General features: G+C 48.2%; 1 protein-coding gene across 15 annotated transcripts in view; it reads left to right on the forward strand.

Annotated features, from left to right (window-relative positions):
• The window catches only part of ARHGAP22 (Rho GTPase activating protein 22), a 256,899-nt gene that overhangs the window by 201,649 nt on the left and 28,409 nt on the right, over nucleotides 1-26,841 (forward strand). For all 15 annotated transcript variants that reach the window (XM_039482020.1, XM_039482021.1, XM_039482018.1 and 12 more), the window contains one exon: nucleotides 16,637-16,844. In XM_039482020.1, the coding sequence (XP_039337954.1) occupies nucleotides 16,637-16,844 (208 nt within the window). The remainder of the gene's footprint in view (nucleotides 1-16,636; nucleotides 16,845-26,841) is intronic.

Genomic DNA, 26,841 nt, shown 5'->3' on the forward strand with positions numbered 1-26,841 from the left:
GGCCTGTGCTTCTGAAAGCATGAGCCTCTATTGTCTGAGCTGAAAACCTGGGCATGGGAGCTGTGAGGCTACAGCTAACATGTAGACCTCTCTGCTGGATCAGTGCTAGCTTGGCAGAGAGCCAGACTCTGCTAGGCTGGGCTACACGGTTATTTATTTCCTTTCCTTTCTCTTCCTCCTGATCTCGCTGGACATGGGTGGCTCCCTGCTCCCCTTGCTCTCTCCCCTCAGCTCAGCCGACAGGGGAACCCTGGCTCCAGATCCTCTAATATGGAACCTGTCCAGGGAAATGCAGGAATTCCCAGAAACGGTGGGGCAGCTGAGTGACTGGCCTGGACCAACTGGGTCCCTGTGTCTGTGCCCTCACTCCTGACATGGGGATCGCCCCACCCAGGCTGAATCAATGACTCTGCCTTGCATGGAAGTTGCTGTATGAAGGCAAAACATGGTTATTCTGGAGTGCGAAATATTCCCATCAGACTCACATGCCCACTGGGAAGCTTGGCAGTTTAGTGGCTAGGACACTGTGCTGGGATTTGTGGGGGGGTTCAGCTCCTGGATTAGCCCTAGACTCAGTGTGACCTGGGGTAAATCATTTAAACTGTCTTGTTCCTCTTCTTTTCCTTGTGTACAATGGAGATTTCCTGGTGGGACTGTTGTGAGCACAGAGTCCATTCATGATTGTGGGTGCACACGGTACTGCAGCGATACGGGCCAGGTAGATGACTCCTCTTATCTTCACAATGCCAAGTGGCATTACACAGCTGAGATGCTGCCCCGGAAGTGAAGGCCAGCCTCCTCTAGCATTGTTCCGTCCATGTCTCTGTCGTGCAGGCACCGCGTGTGCCAGGTTTTCCTTCCTTCACACACGGCAGGGAAGGGCACGCTGGGAGGAGGGCTAAAACCCGGTTTGCTCCCTGAGCAGCTGCTGGGTGTTTGCCTTGCCTCCCGTGTGTGGTGTTATCTCTGCACAGAGATACAAGTGGCGCCCGGCTAGTTTTATCAGTGTTTGTTCTTCCAACCCAGAGTCAGTGTTGTCTGGTGGTGGGAGACAGACTCAGGCAATGGAAGAGGAACAGAGGAGGGGTCTATCTTAAGGGAATGGATGAATTCAGAAAGATCCACCTGGGACAAGAAGAAGGACAAAATATCTGTGAGGAAGTTATGATCAGCTTAACCCCAGTCAGTATTTGTAGCAGCAGAAGTCAGGATCTCATCTTTCAGATAGGGAAACTGAGGCACGGGACTGGGAGAAGATTGAGTCAGGTATGGGGCCTAGCTATCTGCACCTCCCCCCCCAAACACAGCAGTCTGCTCAGCATCTTCTTTGTCTCTCACATCTGCCCCTGGGATATGACGAGACCTGACTTACCTAATGTCTAAGGTACCCCTATGGGCTCATTGTCATAGTATCTGGGCACCTCACCATGTATTTATCCTCACAACACTCCTGTGAGGCAGGGCAGGGCTGTTATCCCCATTGTACAGATGGGGAAACTGAGGCACAGAGCGGCCAACTGACTTGCCCGACATCACACAGGCTGTGTGTGATGGAGCAGGCCTAGATCTCTGGCTAGCACCCTCACCATGGGGCTGTCCTTCCCTTTGGCTACTCTCTCTGATTTGTACTAGAGAAGAGACAAAGATGGACCCATTAATCAGACCCTGCATAGACTTCAAACGTGCAGAAAGCATGAGCCCTGGATCTGACCCTGCTCTGGTACATTGCAGAGGTGATTACAGCTACTGGAACAGGGCATATAGACTCTTACAAGGCTAAGACCGTGCTTGGGGTGAACATCAATGAGACTTGTGTTCCTAAGTGACCAAGGGGGCTTTGACAGCCCTGACCCCTAGAGCAGGGGTTCTCAAACTGGGGGTCGTGACCCCTCAGGGGTTGCAAAGTGGTTACATGCAGGTCGTGGGCTTTCAGCTCTGTGGGGCTGACAACCCCGAGCCCCCATTAAATTAAATTACCCTCAGTTTTAATTTATATAGGGGGAGGGGTAACAGTCAGAGGCTTGCTGTGTGAAAAGGGTCACCAATACAAAAAGTTTGAAAACCACTGCCCTAGAGCTTACTGTCTGGAGATGAACCAGAGCTGTTCCATTTCTCAGGGCTTCGTGAGACACTTCTGTGGGGTTCACTCCCTCCACACGTATGACTTGTAAGATACTAGAAAACAATTAACCAAGGGCCAGGGTGGATTCTCCATCACTGGCCACTTTTAAATCAAGATGGGATGGTTTTTCTAAAACATCTGCTCTAGGAATTAATTCAGGGAAGTTCTCTGGCCTTTGCTACCCAGGAGCTCAGACTTGGTGGTCACAGTGGACCCTTCTGGCTTTATAGCTATGACTTTGCAACTCAGCTCAAACATCCAAGCTTTGCTTGGCTCCAGATTGAGATGTGTGACAGCTCAGGAATATGGAAGGTCCAGAGCAGCGCCCAGCAGTGTGTGGCATCGTGTGAAGTGTGTTAGCACCACTCCATCCAGGGAAGGACATGCACTCCCAGAACCTTGGAGCTGAAGGCTGCCGGTGAGGCTAGTGTTAGTGCTGCTGCAAAGAGTGGAGACAATGAGCCAGATCCCTCAGGTGCTGTAAATTGGACTAGCTCTATGGCTTCCGCCAGCTGGGCGTCTGGCTCGTTGTCTCTTAGCTCATGAGGTCATGGGCACCAGGGGCCAAGAATGGTGTCTGCTGGGCAATATAGTAGCTTCCTTATATATAGTGGCAAGTATCGCCACAGTGCTGCATGTAAGTCCTTAGGGCCCATGAAAGGACAAGGGCTTGTACTGTGTTAGAGGGCGTGGTGGACTTGCCCACAAACCAGAAGCTCCCTCTATTGGCTAGAAGTAGTAGTACATTGCATCTGTGCCACATGGCCTCTTCTGCACTACTACAGTGCTAGTAAATTATTAATATGACAGTAGCTCCTGATATAGGAGTGTTCTAACAAGATGTCTGAATGCATATATGTAAATAAGGTGCCAATAGATGGCACTCAAGGATGTGTAGCATAGTGCCTGGATTTTGTGGGACCAATAACATTTCTTGTGCCCTGCAAAGAGGTTCCTCTTACATGGAGCTCTTAGCAGCAGCCAAAGGCCTCAGGCCCTATTGTGCTGGGTGAACACAGAAATTACTGTCCCTTCCCTGAAGATAGTCTGACTGTAAGCATATTTGTTCCCAAAAGAGCCCCTATTGCGTTACAAACTCTCATCAACAGGCTCGTATGTATATTTGCACCTCAGCCCTCTACTGGAGACAATCGAACTGCTCATCTCTGTTTCATATGCCCTTTACTGCTGATGATGATTCTCCTCTAGATCAAGTATGAAGGAGCCTGTGTTCATCAGCAGACTGATCTAAATTCCATTCCTGTTGGCCATAGTGTGCCACCACCAAGTGATAACGGTGAATTCTTAGATGGCCACAGATTTGTTGCATTGGACTGATTAATATCTCCCTCCAGCCCTGGTGGGGGCAGTGCCTGGGGGGCTGACTCAGAAGGGGAAGTGCCCCCCGACTGAGTCACCCACATCACTTCTTGCCACACTTTTGGTTTCCGGCACAGGCCTCCTCTGTGAGCTATGGCCATGTTTGTGCTAGGTTTATGAAAGCTGACAGACTCAAAGCCCCCCTGGCTCTCAGAGCAGGCCATGGCAGTGGGTGATTAATAGGCCAAATATGTACCTGTGGTGTTTCTCAGCTTGCAGGCAAGTTTTTTAATATCTCTGTGTTGTTTCTTTGATGAATATTGCGAGAATCTGTGTTAAAGGAGAAAGGTAGCTAGCTTTCTGCAGGTGGCAGATTTAACCCTTTGAGAGACCCTCCAATCTCTTCAGCTCCTCTAGGACCCTCATAAGTGCTGGAAGCTCCTCCCCCCCACCCACCCACCCCCGTAGTAGACCTTCAGCTTTACAGTCCCCACCCACCTGCTATCTTTTGGGCTGCAGGTTTGTCTGCCGTGGCCAACTCCGTCCTGGGTCGCTGCTGAGACGGCTCAGAAAAGTTTTGTTAACTTATTTAAACAGAATTCCTCATGTCCTGGTTCAGAAATGCCTGAATGCCACAAGAAAGGGCAGCTTCCCTGCTCTTTCCATCCCCACGTGTTTGAATAAAACCTCTGAACCTTCCAGTGCTTTTCCAGCTCCTCTGAGGGTCTTCCTTGCTTGCCGCTAAGGGCTCTGGCTGGGATCCAGCTGTTGCCCTCGGAGTGAAAGCCACTGTGTATCTCTGTGCTGTAACATTCCTGACCCATCCAGGCTCAGTGTCCACTTGGGTTTAAGCTCCAGGAAGTTGTCCTCTTTTTTCCTAATTCCCAGGTTAATTCTGGATCACCTGGCCTGGTGGAGGTGGTACAGGAACTGCAGCAGGCAGCTCACCTGTGTACAGGAATTTCGGGGGGAGCAGCAATGGGCCTGTTACTGATCTGATTCTGATCTAACTTTACAGATTCTAGGCGAATTGAGCATGTCAGTCCTGAGACATATTTGTTCCTGCCTCAGTAGTAAATGCCACCTGAATAAGAACCTGTACCGCTTTGTTGTTGTTAAAATAGCAAGCAGAGGCCCCATTGGGCTGTGTATACCCCAAGTGAGAGCTCACACTCAAAATAGACCAGAAGGGTAGGAAGAAGACCTAAGGCACAGAGAGTGACTTCCCTAAAGTCATATAGGGTGACCAGATGTCCTGATTTTATAGGGACAGTCCCAATATTTGGGGCCTTTTTTTATATGGGCTCCTATTACCCCCCTATCCCCGTCCCGATTTTTCACACTTGCTATCTGGTCACCCTAAAGTCATACAGCAGGTCTGTGATTAGAACCCGGGTCTGACTCCCAGGCCCAGTGCTTTAGCCAGTAGACCAGCCTTCCTCCTGATTCCCAGACTCCTTTGCTGGCCCTGTTATGCCCCAGACTGCAGCACGGGGCAGGGGGCATAGTGCTAACTCTGTGTGTTCTCTTCTCCACTACCACATCCACCCTGTGGGGGATTCGACAAGGACACTGACTGAGCCAGGGGTCAGTCCTCATTTTCAGCATCAAGCTGGACCCTGCTGCTTAGTCAGGACATGTGGTTTCTCAGTGCAGGTCGGTAGCTTCCCCATGAGCAGTGTCCCAGTCTCAGAGAATAGGATTTTTCCTAGCTGGACTGACAGAGATGCAGTAGAGTTAGTTGCCCACAAATATCTTTAGCAGAAGGCAAGTTATGAACACCTTTCATCAGAGGATCTTAGTCTGGATGGAGAGCACCACTGGTAAATCAGCTTCCCTACCCTCCGGTGAGCTAGAGAAGTATTAGTAGGCACAGAGCAGTCACACAGAGGAAGTCACTAGAAGAATTGGAAATGAGTCTCCACTGATACCCAGTTCTGTGCTTCCTTCTAAAGGGAAGGGAAGGCCGGCAGTTCAGAATCAGTTCACACACGGGAGGAGTTCGGGGCTCCCTTGTAAATGCAGATCTCAGAGGAATCATCAATATCTATTGCAATCTTTTTGCAATTCGAAGTGCCAAATGGCAGCCATTTCAGGCTCCCAAGCACAAACAGCTCCATAGCTGGGAAGAGTAGGTTACTGCATTGCATGTCATGGTTATGCTAGATTTTTTTAACCCTAAACTCACCCTTCACATATAAGGACGGAGGTTTTGGTTGTTCAGTTATGCTTTGTGTTCGTTGCAACTTAAATTTAGATGTAAAAGATAAGACCATGCATGAGAATTAGCAAATAGATTGGATTCTCTTGCTGAACCTGAAGGATGTAGCAAAGTGAAAGGATGAATGTGAAATTGACTCAGCAATGAGAGGTTTATGGGGGCGTGCTACCAGCAGAGCCAGACACTCCTGAGGTTTGGTTTGGAGAAGCACTCCAATGATCACTCCATTCATTTCCCAGGTACCTAAGCTGCTGAGGTCTGGGGCTCTGGCAAGGCTAGGGGGCACTGGTTTTGATTGATATGTGAAGTGATCTACATATCACTGGTCTGAATAAATAATATTCCCTAGCTCTTATCTATTGCTTTTCATCCCCAGATCACAAAGCAAGTTGCAAAGGAGGTCAGTATGATTATCCCCAGTCTGAATATGTCCAACTTCAACTTCCAGCCATTGTGTTGTGTTAAACCTTTGCCTGCTAGACTGAAGAGCCCTTTACCAAATGTATGTTTCCCCATGTTGTTATAGCATTGTGTGGAGAATCAAGTTTTCCAAGGGATATTTGCTCAAATCAGATCGCTGCCTGTTAATGTGAAAGGTATTTTTATGTTGCTCTCGACATTTCATTCTCCAATTATTTCTTCTTGTCGTTGTTTAGAGAGAAGCAGACTAATAAGTGGCTAGTTTTGGCGCGGCACTCTGGATGTTGTGGCTAAGCAATGCTTACTGCTGTTTATCATCTTTTTGTTTTCTCCGTGCAAACAGTTATAAGCTCAGTTCAGAGAATAAGCCGTGCAGAGTCCGCTGCAGTGTCATTTACTGCGCTGTTTAATGAGGCTCCTTCCCGTCATACTTCAGAGAGATGGAAAAACTGTTTAGACAGGATTAGTTGAGTCTCCCCCACTGCTAAGGGAAGATGAGCAGTGATGTTTAATAACCTTTCAATGCTTGTGCCGTGTCTCATGTTTGTCCTAAATTCAGGTCCGGTTGACACAGGTGAAAATCAGTGTGATCTGGTTATTTCAGTCCGCATGCAGAGGACTCTTTACTCTGAGGCTTTGATTTTCTTTCAGACATCAGTAAATGGCTCCCTGGTCCAGAATACTAGCCCAAGGCAGGGTGGAGTTTTGTTAAGAGGATCTGTCCCAAACATCTGGGAGAGCAGGGAATAGAAGGGAATTGTTCTGTGCCCAGGGAAGGAGGATTGCTAGATGATTTTCTGCTGAGTTTAGCAGTATGACTAATCGTCCTTAATTATTTGACTGCCAGCTTTCTGTTGGCATAAGGAAGTGACCCATCCACTTGAGTTTGGCTGGGATAAGAGATGGGCCTGAAGTGAAAATCCTGGATCTGAATGTGCCCAAACTTTGAGGGAGGTCAGATCTGGATTAAAACTTTAAGACTGGTCCCTACCTCTAAAACAGGGGCAGGCAAACTTTTTGGCCTGAGGGCCGCATCGGGTTTCGTAAATTGTATAGAGGGCCGGTTAGGGGAGAGGGTCGTGGCCCAGCCCCCACCTCCTATCTGCCCCCCCCGGGACTCCTGCCCCCATCCAACCCCCTCTGTTCCCTGATGGTCCCTTTAGGACCCCCACCCCATCCACACACCCTCACTCCCTGTCCCCTGACCCACCCCGGACCTCCACCACCCCCATCCAACCCCTCCTCTCATTCCTGACGCCCCCCCCTGGGACCCTTGCCCCATCCACCACCCCTTCTCCCTGTCCCCTGACTGCCCCTGACTGCCCCCTGCCGCCCCATCAACCCCCCCTCCTTCCTGACTGCCCCCCTGGGGACCCCTGCCCCCATTCGACCCCTATCCACACCCCCACCCCCAGACCCCCACCCCGCACTCCCCTGCTCTCCATCCAACACCCCCTTACCGCACTGCCTGGAGCACCAGTGGCTGGTGGCGCTACAGCTGCGCCGCCCGGCTGGAGCCGAGCCATGCCACCACCATGCAGCACAGAGCACCAGGTGAGGCTGGGCTCTGCAGCTGCGCTGCCCCAGGAGCTCGCAGCCCCGCCGCCCAGAGCATTGCGCTGGTGGCGGAGGGAGTGAGCTGAGGCCACGGGGGAGGGGGGACAGCAGAGGAGGGCCGGGGGCTCGGGGGCCGGGCAGGACGGTTGCACAGGCTGGATGTGGCCCACAGGACGTAGTTTGCCCACCTGTGCTCTAAAAAGAAGCAAACCAAACCCCAGGATCTTACAGCCCTGACTATAGCTGCTTGGGCCCAGAATCAGTCTACCTGCATCCCCCTGGGGAGCTGTGTGAAGGCAGGCAGGTCCATTCACACAGGGGGTTGGAGTGCAACCTTATGGCAGTTCCTGGGGGCTCACCGTCCCTGAGTTCTGCTGTCGGTTTCAGGGTTGAATTTGGCCTGTGGCAGATGCCAAGCTAGAAACCTGCCCAGGTTTTCGGGGGGGTTTATGAGCCTGAGTGAACTTCCCAGCAAGCCTGGGTTGAGTCTGAAGGCTTGTAAAGACATGTGCAGCCAGGTCCCTTTCCCACAGCTCTAGCCCCTATGGACTAAACTGCTCGTGAGCGCATACCAGGAAACTCCACCCCCAGCCACACATTGTGCCGAAGCTGGGGTATCGGAGACCCAAACGGCTCAGTTCCCCAGCAGAACATCCATAGTGGGTATTCTTGCCACATAGCCCTGGAGATCAAGACTCTAGCAACAGAACAAAAGCAGCCCAGGTAGTGGCAGCATACACATCCCCCCAGCAACCCCATTCCCTTGGGGAGAGAGGTGGTCAGTCTCCATTGGAGCACCTAGTGACAGTTGTGATGGCAATTTGTATGCAGTGTTGCCAGCAGAGGTATGCTGCTGTTAGCAGCTATAAATGAGCCCTTTGGAAGACAGTACCCTGGTCACTGAAAACACAAAGGGGTCTGGCTGTAGTTAGAGCAGGAGGGACTTGGTTAGTTTGAGCTTGGAAGGGTGGAAGGGAACACTTGCACCTGTAGGGAGCCTGATGAGCTAATGAGGTAACTGGGTAGCTCTGAGAAGAAAGCAAGCAGTATGAAAGGCTGAGCCAGGGGTCAGGAAGGGGACTCCATACAACTGCTGCTATGTTATGATGTACCTGGAGCATAAGCAGTAATAAAGCGTTGGTATCCTGGTGGACTGTGTGTGTCTGCTCGATTCCCAAAGAAGTCCTGCCAGCCAGGGGTTCCAGGAGCTGAAGGGAGAACCCATTCACACCAACTCTCAAATCCTTCTCATGAGTCTAGCAATATTGGGTGTCCTTCATCAATCCATAGCTCCTGGGACTGGGACTGGAGCTTTCATTTTGATTTAAAAGTGTTTCTTGCCCTTGTGGTGGCCCAGAAAAGCTTGGGAGTGTGATCCACATCCAGCCTAGTGTCTCAAAACCCAGAAGGCAAATTAAAAGAAAAATCTCATGATTTTTTTAAGTCAATCTCATGACAGTTTGGCCTTTGATTCACGATTTCTGTGTGCTTTGGACTGGGAATGCTGTATTCAGCATGCACTCTGTCCTTATGAATTAGACTGAGACCTACTTCACGTGGGCCACCCAATGGAGATCAGATGGTAACTGTGGCAGAGATAACTGCAATATGACACTGTCTTGCTGTTCCTATGCCCCTGTACTGTACCTTGAAGTGTAGGGTGGTCTCCTGCAGGCAACAGCTGGAACCATTAGACTCCTCAGTTCAGATGGCGTAAGCTATATGAATGACTTTATATGCGGTATTTTGACCCCAAATAGCCAGAAGCAAATAGGCAGCTGCACCCATGGGAGTTCTCGGGGTGGGGGGACAGCTAGCCAAACTTTGGCACATCTCACAAGTTTGGGGCGATGGTGCCGGTGGGTTATGGGTCACTGATCTGCAGTCCTATGATTCATTTTTTTTAAATGGAGTGAAGTAAAGCTATTTGTATTGTGTCCAAGCTCTGTGGAACCCACTGTTCAGTGTGTTACACATTCTCCTGCTGTGCTTGATTTAGAGGGTGGGTGGATCTCTGGGCTCAAGCTGCAGTGACTTCTGCCTCTAGCCCGGGAGGTTGCTGGTTCAATACCTGGTGTTTGTCTTCACATTTGCAAACCCCTCCCTTCCCCATATGGCTGGGCCCCTTAGTTGGTTCTGTCCTGTTGACTATCCTGCTCAGGGCTTCGCAGTAACATTGGGTAGCTTCTGTGGGGATGGCTAAAGCAAATAAGGCTATGGCTGGGCCTGCTGCTCAGACTCTGCCATGTGAGAAGCTACAAATTAACCTGGAGCTGAGTGGATGTCCCGTGACTGACTCAGGTTGGGAGGGATGCATGTCTGAGGTCTAGCACTTGGGATTCAATCAAAATGTCAGGTGGGGGCAACGGACTGTCTGTGGGGCAGCTTATAGCATGAAGGGACCAAGAGTATAGCATGTAGACAGCAACTGTTGCTGAGTTCTCCTGGCTATCAGGAATAGATCTGACAAGCAATTAGAGCATGAATATATTACACAGCCTATAGGGGATGCCTTTGTTAAAACTTGCGACCCATACTTAGGTGTTTACACAGGCTGCAGCATGGAGGGTGAGCAAGATCCTACCTGCCTGTCTGTCTCTCTTTCCACTTGCTGAGGTTGCTGGCTAGCTCAGCATCTCATTGGATATTTCAAATGCTTTCTGCACAAGTCATAATTAATGCCGAGTCGTGGAGCTGAGACCAGATGTGCTGCTGAGATTATCTCCCAGGGCAGACCGGCTGCTCTCTGCTCTTCAGCGTTGGGTGCATGGAAGGCTGCCAGTGCTGGGACTCAGAATGTGTCTGATGCCTGAAGTCAGGACTTTCTTTCTCTGCCGCTCCTGCTGTCTGACGCTGCCTGGCTTCTGCTTGAAGCTCAGTGCCTGCCATGTAGCTGAGTGCTGCACAAGAACCAGAGGTACGCAACAGTTTTCCAGAGCTTCCTGTTGTTATGGTTTCCTTTTGCTAGAGGAAACGCAGATCTTTGCATTAATACTTGGGTAAGCTCAGACACAAGCTAAATATACCTTCAGTCTTTACAGAGGTAAAACAGTGAGGAGGGTATGGTCTAGGGCCAGAAATGCTGTCTTCACCCCCCAGACCCAAAGCTAACTGCTAAGGAGGTTTTTGGGGGAGTTTTTTGCAGCTGAATTTGTGTGTGTGTGTGTGTGTGTACGTACATATGTGCATGAGCGAACATGTCTTAACACGTATGAAGGATGGTCTTTTGTTGAAGGGACTAGAACTAAGGAGATCAGAGTTCAGTTCCCAACTCCACCAGGGATTCCCTGTTTGACCTTGGGCATGTCTGATAATCTCTCTGTTCCTCCAGTCCTGATAGTCGTGTCCTTTCTCCCACTCTGTCTGCCTTGTCTAGTAAGAGCATAAGCTCTTAGGAGCAGGAACTTCCTTTGTGTGTGCGTGTGCGTCCTTGCAAAATTGGGCCTGTAGTTGCTACTGAAATACTAATGATGTGCACTGGAGGGTGTCTGTTGATGTACACAAGTGAGGAAAACAAGTCTGTCTGTGCATGATGGTGAATGTGTGTTCATGTGTCCACATGCGTGGAGGTGAGCATGCATGATGGTGTGTGGAAATGAGGGGTGTGTGTGTGAGACTGACCCTGTGCCCATCCATGATTTTGTGTATGTGAGAGTGACAGATGGGGTGGGAGAGGAGTGTATGAGATAGAGCAGATGTCCATATGTTGGTTAGCATATATGTAACCCTGTGCAAGCTCTTGGGTCTCCATGGGTTTGTGGTCATGTATGTCTGAGGCTGACAGCTGTGTGTGAGTATGCATGTCCGTGGTGAGAATGTATGTGCATGCAAGGGTGAGCATGTGTGCCTGAATCTGTCTCCCTGTGTGTGTAACAACACACACGTATGTTAGTTACACACATCTGCTTTGATCTTTCCACTCTGAGCGTATGCTGAGTGTTGTGTTCTCCTGGAGCAGCGATCAGAGCTAAAGGGAACCAAGATCTGCCTTTCTTGTTTCTCTCTGTAGTTTAGTGGGGATGGAGAAGAATGAAACCAGGAGGAGGATATATTTCCTGCCCACTACATGTCTGAACAGCATGTTTGAATGCATAGGCACTGTATGCCTGGAGCTGGTGGGTGAGCTCTTTAGACAGGGACAGAAAGCCAGTCTGTGAGTCAGTGCATCCTTGCTGGCTTGGTTTTCTGCAGAGATCCACCTAACTCTTTAAAGAACAGAGGCAGCTTGTTGGAACTCCCCACCCCCCCAATTGTTCTAACCCATTTGTCTGGTATCTATTGGATCTTCCAGAGATTAAAGATGTGGTCCCAGGCATGTTCTTTTACTGCTTTGAAACCAAACAAAACGCCTGACGCTAGATAAGGATAGGACAAGAGGAGTTAACTGTTTGGGTGCCAATAGCTTTGGGCCTGATTTCTAGTCTAACCTTGGCTGGCGGGTCTATAGGCTGAGTGGCATTGGCTCCCACATCTGCTGGGATGGGAAGAGAGAGCAGCGCAGGGCAGTAACGTCTTTCAACCGGATGATCAAAGACTGAGAGCAAAGCGCTGCCAAATTCAGCGGGAGCCGCAGGCACCGGTGATTAAAAACAGGCCTGAGCCTCCAGGAGCCAACGGATTGAGCTGTGTGGAATTGGCTCCTAGTTTGCTTTTTGTTTCAAAGCTAGGACAAAGCCAATCCAGCCTTGGGGTGGGGGAGGCAACGGGACCATGTGGCTGCCTCCTTTTCACAAGCCCTTGTTAGGCAGGGCTGGATGAGTTAGGAGATGCAGAAGGGAGACCAATTCAAAGACAGTACTGTAGCACCTCGCTCTGTACCCTCCGCCTCCGGTGGTGTGGAATCCCATGCTCGGGCTCCGGATCTGAAAGCTCCAGCCAACACTGCAGGGGGTGTTAACTGGAGGCCAGTAGCAGACCCCTGAACTGCTGTATGGTCTAGCCATTAGGGGCAGAGCATAGTGCAACATTGTGTATATGTGTGTGGGGTGGGGGAGAGGCCTCCAGTCTGCTCTGGAGCAGCAATAAAGTAGCTTTAATCCCATCCGCTCTGCCCAAGAGGTGGCCGAATCCTCACCTCCTTCCCAGCAGTGTCCATATTGCCTCTTTTCTTCCTCCCAACCCCATGCATGTAGCCAGAAAGAGAAAAGGCCCTGAAAATCACTGGCAAGTTATGTGGGGGGAGGGGGACAGGCAGGGAGGAGGGAGAAGAATGTGTAGGTATGGGGGTGGGGAGGGGAGAGATTTGGGAAGACAGGGCTGGTGGTAGCAGACAGTCTGATTTCTGATAGAGGCTGGAGCTCCCTGGCAGGAAGACTGCCGTCCTGTGACACCAGGGCCAGCTTTAGGCCTATTCCACCAATTCCCCAAAATCGGGCCCCGCGCCCAGTGAGAATCTCTTCCCTGGCTAGAGGAGCCTTTTTAATTTTTACTCACCTGGCAGTGCTCCGGGTCTTCAGTGGCACTTCGGCAGTGGGTCCTTCACTTGCTCTGGGTCTTCGGCGGCACTTCGGCAGTGGGTCCTTCACTTGCTCTGGGTCTTCGGCGGCACTTCGGCGGTGGGTCCTTCAGTGCCGCTGAAGACCTGGAGTGAGTGAAGGACCCGCCGCCAAAGACTTGGAGCACTGCCCGGTGAGTACAAGCCCCATGTGGGTTTGTTTGTTTTTTTTACGTGGTTTTTTTTTTTTTTTTTAGTCATCCCATCGAAACTGTTCGAATTGGGCCCCACGCCTCCTAAAGCTGTCCCTGTGTGACACTGCCTCCTCCGAAGTCTCCCATAGCTTGAGCATCCTGTGAATGTGGATCCTTTCCCAGAAGAAAGCGATTGTCACACAAGATCCTTAGTTCCAAGAGGAAGAGGTGTGCTTGTGGGAGATAATGGGAGCTGGAGCCTTTCATCTCCCAGCTGCTGCCTGGAACCTGGCAAAAGCCAGAAATGGTTAAGGAAGAGGGGGAATGGTCTGGGGTGATTTTGAACCCACTCAGCTGGGATCAAAAGTTCAACTCAAAACCAGGTAGTACTAGGAAAGGAAGCCTGGAAACTGGCTCAGAGAGCAGGCAGAGTGGAAAATAAACAGAGGCTGTGAAGGGAACTGCAAAGACCGGGGGACAGAGTCTAGCAGAGTAAATGTCTCTGCTCCTCTGTTCATAGCTAGTGAGCAGCCTTATTATTGGGGAGCTCCAGTAACTGGAGATTCCCCTTCAGTGTCCATTTGTGTGTAGACAAAACCTACCTTCCTGAGAGAGGCCAAATTCACCCTGTTTGTTGGCAGCCTCAGCAGGGAAGTCAAGACTGTATGGGGCTATGCAGACATGCCCTCTCACCTGGAGAGTGGGGGGTTGAGCTGTGGCTATAGGATAGTGTAGAGAAGCATGTTTTGCTACTGCCCATGCTAAAAGTGTCAGGTGCTGTGGGGACTCTGGACACCAGAGCTGTCAGTCCATCACAACATTCACTTAAAAACATTGGTTTTGGTTTTTGAAAGAAGACCTCTTCTAGAACCACATACAATGCTGAGTGTCATAGAATAGGCACTTCTGTTTACCCTGAGCCATAACACAAGAACAAGGGGGCAGGCTACTTGATTAGTTTAAAAAGCAACAGCTAAAAAAAAGAGAGAGATTCATTTTTACAGAACTTTTTGTTAACCTGTGGAACTCCCTGCCCTGGGATATTATTGAGACATATAGCTCAGCTAAGCTTCACAAGTGGATTAGACACTGATATAAATAAGAATTTAAAAGCATGGACACTGGCTAGGATTAGATTGACAAAGGTGATCAATCCCCATTCTGCAGTAAACTGATCACTAGTTGGTGTCAGCGGGGGAGTTCCTTCCTGCACACCAGCCATGACATAGTAATGCACAATTAGGTATATTACTGGGGGAGGTTAACCCTTATTCTGAAGCCTCAACTACTGATCACGAGCAGAGACAACATCCTGGACTAGAGGGCCCAATCCTGCACACTATTCAGGCATATCTTCCTTGAAGTCAGTGGGAAGAATCTCAGCAAGGAGTGTACAGGATTGGGCCAAATATGGCTCATATATCTGATCTAGTATGGCAGCTCCATTGAAAGACAGTGAATGGTGGTTGGGAAAACTTCCTGCTAGAAGTCCTGCACCTACCATGAAAGCATTAGTAAAATAAACAAGGAACATGAAGTCCTGTGGTTAATATTGGGATAGTAAGTGGGGTGTTAAAAACAACAAAACATCTCATAATCTAACAATGCTGACTATCTGGCATATTATACTCTTATGCACAGAACATACCTGACATTATTCCTAGGAAATTGGCTCTGAGTACAGTATGAACCAGGTTCTGTATGATGTTGTATCTTCAGAGCCCTAAGATTAATTATGGGTACAATGGAAAGTCTATTGACATCAATGGGCTTGAGATCAGGCTGCATATGTGCCATGGTTTGGTTGCATCTGAAATTGAATAGATTTGGGGATTATACCCTTTATCTGAAATCTCTGTTCTGAGCAGGGTCAATTGCTTGAATGCTGCTTCTCCTATGCCCCCACGGCCACATCTTGAGCAGCAGAACTAAGGGTTCAGAATGCATATGTTAGGCCACGCAGCTGGATGGGGCCCTAGCAGTGGGGATTGACCCTGGGATCTTTGAATCTAAAAGCATGAGGCTGTAGTATCTGAGCTAAGGAATCATGCTCTGTTAGCTCAGGCTATAGCAGGCCCAGCCACCACTAGAGGGAGACAGAGTGCCACATGGCGTGAGTTACATACATGGTGCAGGTGTGGCTTACATTTACGCATGACCATACAGGAGCATACTGTATTTACGGTGCATTAGGGTGCATCCAATGTGTGGTAAGTAAAGGTGCTCATGATTGAATATTGTGGGTAGCTGTTTCTTCTAGGAAGGCAGCTTAATTGTGTTTATGATGGAGTGTTTCAGTTAATTTTCAGTGTGTGTGCGGTGGAACAGGTCCATGGAGAGGCAGCATTTCTCCATGGCATTCAGTGCTTTCGTGGCCTGCACCCCCAGAGCCCCCTTCCATGTTCTTTGGGTTGGAGGATTTGATCTGCACAGATATTACACTAGGAATTTTCTCTCGAGAAAACATGACTCCATTTATACTGCACGTGCATTAATTACTGTACAGCGCAGTGCGGGACTGTCACTTGCTATATGTTTGTACAGTACTTAGCACCCTGGTGCCCAAGCTGGGTGGTGGCCTGAGGTGCTACTGCAAATACATGGTAAATAATCCCCATGAAGGCCGCAAAGGAGACTGATTCGTTAGCTGAGATGGTTGAAAATGAAATGTAAAAGTAAAGGCCCCGGTCAGGAAGGATCTTTCACAGCAGTGAGTGTATTACCACTAATTCCTGGGTCTGTGGATGGGTCCAGCGTGGGTTATTACATCCTGCCTGCTTACCGCTCCCCTGGCAGTGTCAGTGGGGGACATTAGTCTTCACTTCCTGTCCCAAGCATCATTTCTTTCCTAGCCGTTAGACTGGGTTGCTGTGAGCTGTTAAATAGCAGCTGTGTCCCTTCCCAGAGGTGGGTGTGCTCCAGCGGTAGATTCTGATGTGCCAAGTCAGTGCATCCACTTTAAAATGGGGCTTTGTTATCCTTTGGATCAAAGGCTCTGCGTCAACACAATCACACGGTCTACCATAAAGATGGAGAACAGCTGCAAGTCATCAAAACCAATGTTGAATTCTTTTATACCTTTCTTGGGAGGAAAATTTTGCCCTTAGTTGGGCACCTGCCAATGACCTCAGTGGAAGCTCTGGTTGCATAAGTCAGGGCAGAATTTGGCCCCATTTTTCATTCTAAGTAGAAGAAAATTATGAGTTTGTAATTTTTCCTTGTTGATTTTTTGCTGATCCTGGTAATAACTGGAGTCATGTTCCAGTTTTGCTCCCTTCATGTTAAATATAACTCCCACCCTGACCCCATCCCATCCACTGGCTTGTGGCGAATAAAAACTAATGCCAGGGTGCGTCTCTCATTGGCAGGGATCTTTGGGCAGCGATTGGAAGACACGGTGCAGTACGAGCGGAAGTATGGCCTGCGTCTGGCCCCACTGCTGGTGGAGCAATGTGTGGATTTTATCCGGGAGCGAGGCCTCACCGAAGAAGGGCTCTTTCGCATGCCTGGTCAAGCCAACCTGGTCAAGGACCTGCAGGATTCATTTGATTGTGGAGAGAAGCCTCTCTTTGACAGGTGAGTTGGTATCTTAATTGCTCAAGGCGAGCGCCAAACTCTTGATCGTTAACACGTGTCTCTGTAACATCCCTGGCTTCTGATAACATTCCAGATGTGGCAGTCTTTGGAGATGCTCATTTCCGACTGTGGTTCTGTTTATTTAACACGCTCTCTATAGGCTGGTTCTGCAAGGTCCACTGAGCTCTGGTCCAAGGTGCTTAAACATGACCTGAAATTTGAGCATGTGCCTAGTTGATGAGACAGGCACATGCTGAAGTGCTTTGCTGGGCCAGAGTGCTCAGCAGCTTACGGGAGGAGGATCAAGACATGGAACAGATGTCACATGAATGACACTCTGTCTGGGCAGGGTGTCTGACCACCTATTCCCATTGGGTCCTCTCAACACACGCTAGATCTCCAGCAAGACCTAGGCTGTTTTTTTCTTCCCCTTTGACTGGTCTGAAGTCTCGGTCAGAAGCACCAAAGGGATGTCCCCTGGCCATTACACCTGAAGTATAGAGAGCTGGTTAACAATTTTCCACCAAAACAATTTTTTTTCAATAAAAATGGCTTCTTGATAAAAATGGAAATGTTTGCCTTGAAATTCCAGCAACTGGAACAGTTTTGGGTTGAAAACTGAAAAATGGCTGCTTTTGGTTGGGAGAAAATGGAAACATTTCTCCATGTACAATTTCCCCCTACCCCCCCAAAAAAAGTCAGAGAATTTTGACAAAAATATTGATGATTTCCGGTTGTATTGAAAATTTTCACGAGGGGAAAACTAATTTCCTGTCTAGAAACAAGGAGTACACGCTGTGCCGGGGGTGGGTGGGGGTGCGGAAAGCAGGCCCACCCAGACCTGCCAAGTGACTTTTATAGTATCTTCAAATTTAAGACCAGATCCTCTAGCCTGACCTCCTTTATATCACAGGCCACCAGCCCCTGCACACTAAACCCAGGACCAAAATTAGACCAAGTATTACAACCTGCAGGAGACTAGATTCTTATGTGCCACAGGCAGAGACTAGGAGGGACCGAGGTGCAGCAGGCCTGAGGCCCTGTAATGGCTGGGAAATAATTGACATAATCCTGACAAGTGACCCGCACCCCACACTGCAGGGGAAGGTGAACCTCTTCTCCCCACCCCCCTCCAAGCTCGTTGCCAATCTGACCTGGGGGGAAATTCCATCCAATCCCACCTATGGCGAGGGGTTAGACGCTGCACATGTGAGCAGGAACTAGTCAGCCATGCACCTGAGAGAGAGAGAATGCTCAGTGCCCGCTCAGAGCCCTGTCCCATCCTGTCCAATATCCCATCCCCAGCCGTGGCCACCCCTGATGCTTCAGAGGAAAGAGATTTAAAAAGCCCTCCCAGAATACGGGGGAGAGGGAAAATGTCTAGCCAGATATGCCCAACATTGCAGCCCTGAGCCTCTCCTGAACATATGTGCAGTCAGGGCCAGCTTTAGGCCAATTCCACCAATTCCCCCGAATCGGGCCCCGCACCTAAGAGGGCCCCGCGCCCAGTGAGAATCTCTTCCCTGGCTAGAGGCGCCTTTTTAATTTTTACTCACTTGGCGGCGCTCCGGGTCTTCGGCGGTGGGTCCTTCGCTTGCTCTGGGTCTTCGGCAGCACTTTGGCGGCGGGTCCTGCAGTGCCGCCGAAAATCTGGAGCGAGTGAAGGACCCGCCGCCGAAGACCTGGAGCGCCGCCCAGTGAGTACAAGACCCACGTGTTTTTTTTTTTTGTTTTGTTTTGTTTTTACTTTATAGTCATCCTTGCCGGGGCCCCGTCAAAACTGTTCGAATTTGGCCCCGCACTTCCTAAAGCCAGCCCTGTGTGCAGTTTGCCAAACTGCACAGTGCTTTTAGAAATGGGCCCCCCACCAGTAACCCTGCGCAGCTGAACTCCAGGGAGATTTGATCCAGGTCCAGATGCTGTGGGAGTTTGGATCCTAATATCATGACCGTGACCTGTTGCTAGTGATTTTACTGGGTGAGATAATTTTCACTGGTGATCTAAGCAGCACTTGAACCCAGGTCTTGTGGCCAGACCCCTAAGCAATGATGCCATCATCTCCTTGCCCCTGCAAGCCAGCTTACACTTTGTCTGTCTGCCCCTCACGCTCACTGCTGCAGGAAGAGGTAGCATGGGCCTGAGTGGGGGACGCAGGGTGGATCATTTCCAGCCTGGGAGGAATGTCTTTAAGAGTTTACTGAAGACATTCTTCCAATTCTTCCCTCCCCATCTCCACTTCCGGGCCACCCATCCTTCTTCTTTGATTCTTAACTACAGTCAATATTTGCTCGCTCAATGGCACTATCCAAGTGGAGTCCACCCCCTCTTCCATATGGCTGGATGACTCCTTACATTGTGGTTCCGCTTCCTGCTGGGATGGGGGAAGGGGGTGGGGGGAAGGCATGTGTCTCCCATCCTCCAGCTCAGCAGATGGGAAAAATCAACTTGCCACTCTTCTGGGTGCCCGTGATGGTGCTGCTGGGAATGAAACCCCATGAAACCACCTCTGCACTTCGCTTTGGGGAAGCTTCAATTGAGTGCACGCCTTCCTCTCGCGTCTCCTAGGGCTTGTCTGTAGGGGGATACGCAGGAAAGTGAAGATGAATGAGCTAAAGGCGTAAAGTTAATTTAATTTGCTTTAGCTTCAGCCTGCTTCACAGGGAATTCAGCTGCAATGAACTGAGGTCATTTTACTTCTGAATGAGAGTTTCCACACAGGATTTTAATGCATTTTAACTTCACACCTTTAGTTAATTCAGCTTGTCCCCTGGTACACGAGCCCTAGGATAGCTGTAGCTCCAGGACAGGTGCAGCCCTGGCAGTGTTAGAGCAAGCTTCCCCAGCACCCTGATACTGCTCCCACTGAATTCAATCCTACTTGCAGGTGCCTATCAGAGGGCAGACGTTGGCTCTTTATGTAGGGAGAAGTGGCTCTGTTTGCTTTTGCAGAAGAGACTTGGGTCTTGTACTTTCCAAGGGGAAGGGAGAAGAGGTGGGCAGAGGGGCTGATAACACAGCTTGTGAGCTCAGTTGGTTCTAGGAGATTTTTCTGCCTTCTTGGGCCTGGTGAGAATTTGCTGCTGGCATATCTGAACCTAAAGCCAGACATGGAATTGAGCCCAAACTGTGAACCCCAATTTCAGCCTACTTTGACTCTGACCACCCATTTGCTGGCCCATCTCTGCTGCATAGATACTGTTGTCCTGTATTACAATCAGACCTTTCTTTACATGTGCCCAAGAAGCAGAGGCCTAGCTACGGTGGAGACTGTCATTGTCCAAACCAGTGCAAGCTTGGGAGTAAACTGGTGTAAACTCCGGTTTTGATGCCCTTGTCTTCACTGAAGCTTGTCTTCACTGTGGGGGTAAGTGGACCCAAGTTTTGCTACTCCAGCTAGCGGTGTCTTCACTGCGCTGCATTGATGGGAGACACTCTCCAGTTGAATTCCCTTACTCTTCTCAGAGAGCTGGAGTACCAGGGTCGACCAGAGAGCGCTTGCCATTGATTTAGCAGATCCCTGCTGCATCGATTGCAGCAGCATCGATCTCCGAGTGAAGACCAGCCCTTAGTTTGAGTAGCTTACTTCAGTTTAGCATGAACCTCTTCCTAATCAACTCAAGTTACACCAAAAAAAAAAAAAAGAAGAAGGCGGCCACAGTTAACCAAAATAAATGTCTAGACAGGGGTTTGCACGGGTTTAGCTAAACTGGTTTAAAATCACACCTTTAGCTAAATTGACGTAACTCTCCATAATGTTAATTCTGAACATCCTGCCTTTGGCCAATTAAAGTCTGAAACACATCCATTAGCATTGTTTTTTCATAGAATTAGATCAGCTAACGTGCCCAGTGTAGCTAAGGCTCAGGTAGTGCACTGGTAATGAGAGTGCACAGAATAGCTAAGGCTGGTGGGAGCAGACAGGCAATGAAAGAGCACATTGTATAGCTAAAGCTGAAGGGAGAGGATGGGGAACAGGCTGACCAGCTCCTTACACATCTAACTATAATATGTAGGCAAAAAAGGTGCATGATCCTCAAGGACTTCAGTTTGTGTGATATATGCTAGCAGTCTCATGCTGCGAGTACTAAAACATCCCTGGAATTTCTAAATATTATAGGAAATTGTCCTCTAACTCAAAAAGTGTTGCTAACCCCGGGGAACTCTATATTAGACCTTGTCGTAACAGATAAAAAGGAACTGATCACAGAACTAAAAATTAATGGTAGCTTAGTTACAAGTAATCATGACTTGATCACATTTATAATCTGTAAACAGAATAAAGTCCAGTCCAGTGATTATATATATACACACACATGCGGTGCTTTAAAAAGGCCAATTTTACAAAGCAGGAAACAATTTTGAGTCAGATCTGCTGACAGGAATAATTTAATCATAAATTGTTTTAAGAACATTGTACTTAGATGCCCAAAAAGCCAACGTTGAGGAATATAATTATAGCTGCTTTCACTGCCCCTTTAAACCAGGTCATTTTTTAAACTAATATGGCCTTCTTCCTCACCATTGGCTTTTTGGACATCTAAGTAAAATGTTCTTATAACAATTCCCAACTATCACTCCCATTTTTCTGATTAAATTATTCCTGTCAGCAGATCTGACTCAAAATTGTTTCCTGCTTTGTGAAATTGGCCGTTTTAAAGCTTCCTCTGTGTGTGTGTGTATATCTCACTGGACTGGACTTTATTCTGTTTGCACATTATAAATGTGATCAAGTCATGATTACTTATTTACATTGTGTGTGTGTGTGTGTGTGTGTGTGTGTATAAAACAAATGGAACAAAGGGAAAGTTGATAGTAAGGAATATAAATCAGAAGCTAAGAATTGTAGAAAATTGATAAAAGAAGCAAAGCTATGGCCAGCAGAGTAAAGGACTCCAAGGCATTATACAAGTATATTAGGAACAAAAACATTCCTGACAATAGTACTGGCCCATAACTAGATGGAAATGGTAGAATTATCAATAATAAAGCAGAAAAGGAGAAGTATTGAATAAATATTTTTTTTCTGTATATGGGTAAAAGCCAGATGTAGTCTCGTCGTGTGATAACACCTTTACTATTAGTATCTCAGGAAAATGTTACACAGCAGCTACTAAAGTTAACAATTTTAAAAATTCTAAATTGGTAGATCCAGATAACTTTCTTCCAGGAGTTTTAAAAGAATTGGCTGAGGGGCTTGCTTGACTTTTGTTGTTGATTAGAATACTGGGGAAGTTCCAGAAGATTAGAAGAGAGCCAATTTTGTGCCAGTATTTAAAACATGTAAATGAGATGACCCAGGTATTTATACCCATGTCAGTCTGACATTGATCCAGGGCAAGATAATGGAGGGGCTGAAATGGGATGCAATGAATAAAGAATTAAAGGGGGTTAATATAATTAATGCCCATTAACAGGGGCTTATGGAAAATAGATCCTTTCAAACAAATCAGATTTTTTTTATTACAAGTTTGGTTGATAATGGTAATAGTGTACTGTTGTATGCTTAGACTTCTGTAAGGCATTTGACCTAGTACTGCATGGCATTTTGATTTAAAAAATTAGGATGATATAAAATTAACATGGCACACATTAAAAGGATTAAAACTGGCTAACTGATTGGTCTCAAAATGTAATTGTAAATGGGAAATCATCATTGAGCAGTTGTGTTGGTTGTGGGGTCCGGCAGGAATTGTTTTTTGGCCCTATGTTGTTTAACATTTTTATTACTAACCTGGAAGAAAACATAAACCCATCTCTGCAGGAAAGCTGTAGAGAGTGGGAATCCTCAGGGATCTTAGACTGTTAGGAGTGAGCAGGGTGTAACAGAGTCTTGGGAGTCAGGACTGGGACTCCAGCCAGGGAGGGGCTAGAAGGGGCCTGCCAATGCAGGGAGGGAGAGAAATGTTTGTTTTGTGGGCTTTGTTCTAGGATTTTGGTTTGGAGTTTATTTTATATTTGTAAGCGGAGTCAGAATGAACTCTACCCTGACATCTGGTGGTGAGCTGTGGAAAAGGACTTCAGGGGCTGATCTCATTTGCATGGACACACCCACCCCGCCTAGCATGATGGGACTGCTTGCCGAAATGGTCACTTTGGCTGCTGTGGGATCCCCAGTCTCTTTGTTATTGGGGCAGGAGTAAATAAAGTGTAGTTATCCTGGTTACGTGAATCAAGGACAGTAGAACTGTACTTGGCATTTTATGATGGAAGGACAAGCCCTCAACTGTGTAGCACTCGCTAGGCAAGAGACATGGGTTCCAAAGCCCAGAGAATTGAGAGAGGATGGGGACAGGGATGGATGCTTGATAGGATGGGTTCCTTCTGGGGGCACTTTGACCTCTCCAGTGTGATAGCAGAGCTAATTTTGACTCCATGAGGAGTCTTGTTACATGCTGCAGAGCTGAAATCACTGATACCTACTTTAGATTAGTGGTTCCGAGTGCACCAGCACTAAGGCTCCCCTACTAACAGCTAAAAGAACAGGAGTACTTGTGGCACCTTAGAGACTAACATCTGAAATCACTAAAAGAGCTAGAATACTGTGTGCCGTTCTAGATTCCCATGTTTAAGAAGGATGAATTTAAACTGGAACAGGTGCAGAGAAGGGCTACTAGGGTGATCCAAGGAATGGAAAACCTGTCTTATGAAAGGAGACTCAAAGAGCTTGGCTTGTTTAGCCTAACCAAAGGAAGGCTGAGGGGAGATATGATTGCTCTCCCTAAATACATCAATTGGATAAATACCAGGGCAGAAAAGGAGTTATTTAAGTTAAGCACCAATGTGGACCCAAGAACAAATGGCTATAAACTGGCCATCACCAAGTTTAGGCTTGAAATTAGACCAAGGTTTCTAGCCATCAGAGGAGCGAAGCTCTGGAACAGCCTTCCAAGGGGACCAGTGGGGGCAAAAAAATCTAACTGGTATGAAGAAAGAGCTTGATAAATTTTATGGAGGGGATAATATGATGGGATTGCCTACAATGGCACGTGGCCGATCTGCGAATGCTAGCAATAAATATCTCCAGTGGCCAGCAATGAGACACTGGATGAGGAGGGCTCTGAGTTACTACAGAGAATTCTTTCCCCGATGTCTGGCTGGTGGGTCTTGCCCACATGCTCAGGGTCTAACTATCACCATATTTGGTGTCAGGAAGGAATTTCATAGATTCATAGACTTACGGTCAGAAGGGACCATTATGGTCATCTAGTCTGACCTCCTGCACAACGCCAGGCCACAGAATCTCACCCACCCACTTCTGTAACAAACCCCTAACCTATGTCTGAGTTATTGAAGTCTTCAAATCGTGGTTTAAAGACCTCAAGGTGCAGAGAATCCTCCAGCAAGTGACCCGTGCCCCATGCTGCAGAGGAAGGCGAAATACCTCCAGGGCCTCTGCCAATCTGCCCTGGAGGAAAATTCCTTCCCAACCCCAAATATGGCAATCAGTTAAACCCTGAGCATGTGGGCAAGACTCACCAGCCAGCACCCAGGAAAGAATTCCCTGTAGTAACTCAGATCCCACCCCATCTAACATCCCATCACAGACCACTGGGCATACTTACCTGATAATAATCAAAGATCAATTAATTGCCAAAATTACACTATCCCATCATACCATCCCCTCCATAAACTTATCAAGCTTAGTCTTAAAGCCAGATATGTCTTTTGCTCCCACTACTCCCCTTGGAAGGCTGTTCCAGAACTTCACTCCTCTAATGGTTAGAAACCTTTGTCTAATTTCAAGTCTAAACTTCCTAGTATCCAGTTTATATCCGTTTGTTCTTGTGTCCACATTGGCAGAGACCCTGGCGGGGAGTTTGCCTTCCTCTGCAGCATGGGGCACTGGTCACTTGCAGATTTAAACTAGTGTAAATGACGGATTCTCTGTAACTTGAAGTCTTCAAACCATGATTTAAGGGCTTCCATAACTCAGCCAGAGGTTAGGGCTCAATTGCAGGGGTGAGTGGCAAGGTTCTGTGCAATGTACAGGCGGTCAGACTAGATCATCATGATGGTCCCTTCTGGTCTTAAAATCTATGAGCCTGAGCTTTGGTGGAGGGGTGCACATGGGCCAGGGGAGTGCCCAGCATTGCTAAGGGGGAGGGGAGTGGACAGTGTGGTGAAGACAGGGGTAGTGCGCAGTAAAGCTAAGGCAGAGAGGAGCACATGGGCAAGAGGAGGGCAACATGTATAGCAAAGGCTGTGGGCAGTGCACAGGCAAGAGCATCACACAGTAGAGCTAAGGCTGGGTTTCAGCTTCCGTTCCTCCCGGCCTTTTCTGTCCTTGTCTGAGAGTGTCCTGGCATGGTCTCGCCCAGGGGTGAATGTTTTTCTGCAGCTGTGAGTGAGATTCAGTCACTTGCTTTTGGGGTTGCACAGGGGTGAAAGAAATCCCCTTTATGCCACTCCCAAACCTTGCTAAGAGGCCTCGTTTGCACACAGCACCCTCAAACTGTTACATGTGGCGCGGGGAGGAGCAGAGGAGCTGTGCCCCCTCACAGAAGGGGATGGGTGGAGAGGGAGCAGAAGGAGCCTGGCAACTCATGATGGCTCTGGGCCCTCTTCTGCCCTCCCCTCCTAGGAGCAAGGATGCCCCCCTGCTCCTGCCCCAATCTCCCTGTAACTCCTGGCCTGGGAAGGAGGAGGGGTATGAAGAACACCTGGAGCTCCCCTCTGTCTGGAAGGAGGAGGGGGCCCTGCTGCAGCCTGGAGGGGTTTGAAGAACCCCCGTGGTAGCAGAAGAGGAATTATGAGGGGGGCACAGCTGATGGTGGGTTGGGCAGATAGCGGGGTGGCAGATAGAGGCAGAACTGATGGAAACTGGGGGATGAATTGATTGGGACTGGGCAGATGCACTTCAGTTTGTTTTCCCAGTGTTTACCCTCATCCCATGTCTTTAATTTAGAAACATGTCATTTACATTTAAACATATTGGCGCTAGATTGTATTGGTGCATTTTGACTTCCAGTGGTGCACTTTTAATCAGGCACTTACGTATACTCGTTCATTAGCCTGTTCGTTTATAAGCCAACCCCCCAAGGTGGTTAGGTAAAAATAGCAAAAACTGTATGTCCCTTTCATAAGCTGACTCTATATTTCAGGGGCTGGCAAACTTTGGCTCCTGGCCCATTAGGGTAAGCCGCTAGTGGGACGGGACATTTTGTTTGCCTGGAGCGTTCACAGGCACAGAGCCCCTCAGCTCCCATTGGCTGGGAATGGCGAACCGCAGCCACAGGGAGCCGAGGGGCACCATGCCTGCAGATGCTCCAGATAAACAAAACAACAATGTATTAGATGTTCAATTCAATGATTCCATAGAGTTTAAAATCATCAAATGTTGGTTTATCAGCCGACCCCGCTCTTTGATGCATCACTTTTTTACCAAAAATATCCGGCTTATGAACAAGTATATACAGTAATTAGATACTTGCACAACACAAAGTGATCCATAACTGACATGCTTTCTTTAGATAACTGGATTGTGTGCTGCTCAGTACTTTTCCAAAAAAGGGACTGTATGAATGAGTGTCGACATTTCGGTCAATAAGAAAAGGAAATTAGATGTCAGTTTATTTCTTGGGAGTTTAACTTCTAATTTTAATTAGTTTTAATAGAATTAATAGCATGCTGTTGGAATCTTATTGCAGTGTATCTGTATAATTATTTGTTTGCAAGATTTCACTGGAATATTGTATGCTGGCACAATTAACCTTTTATTTTGAGATTAATAAATACCACCCAGCACACAACTCTTGAAATGTTGCGATCCCTGGCTGATGGCAGGCTCATTAGAGAGCAAACACCTGAAGAGTCATTTGGCCTGCCAAGATTTGGACCTTGCTTTATCCAGCCCACTAGAAAATGTCCTTGAATACCACTGCTGTAGGTAATTTAGTTAGTTAATGCTATGGCATTACTATATTTATTACTACCAGTTATGTGTTGAAATTAAAATGGTTTTGTTTGCTTTGGCTTTCATGCAGCTTTACAATTGGTC

The sequence above is a fragment of the Mauremys reevesii genome, linkage group 7 (assembly GCF_016161935.1).
Source record: "Mauremys reevesii isolate NIE-2019 linkage group 7, ASM1616193v1, whole genome shotgun sequence".
Classification (NCBI taxonomy): domain Eukaryota; kingdom Metazoa; phylum Chordata; order Testudines; family Geoemydidae; genus Mauremys; species Mauremys reevesii.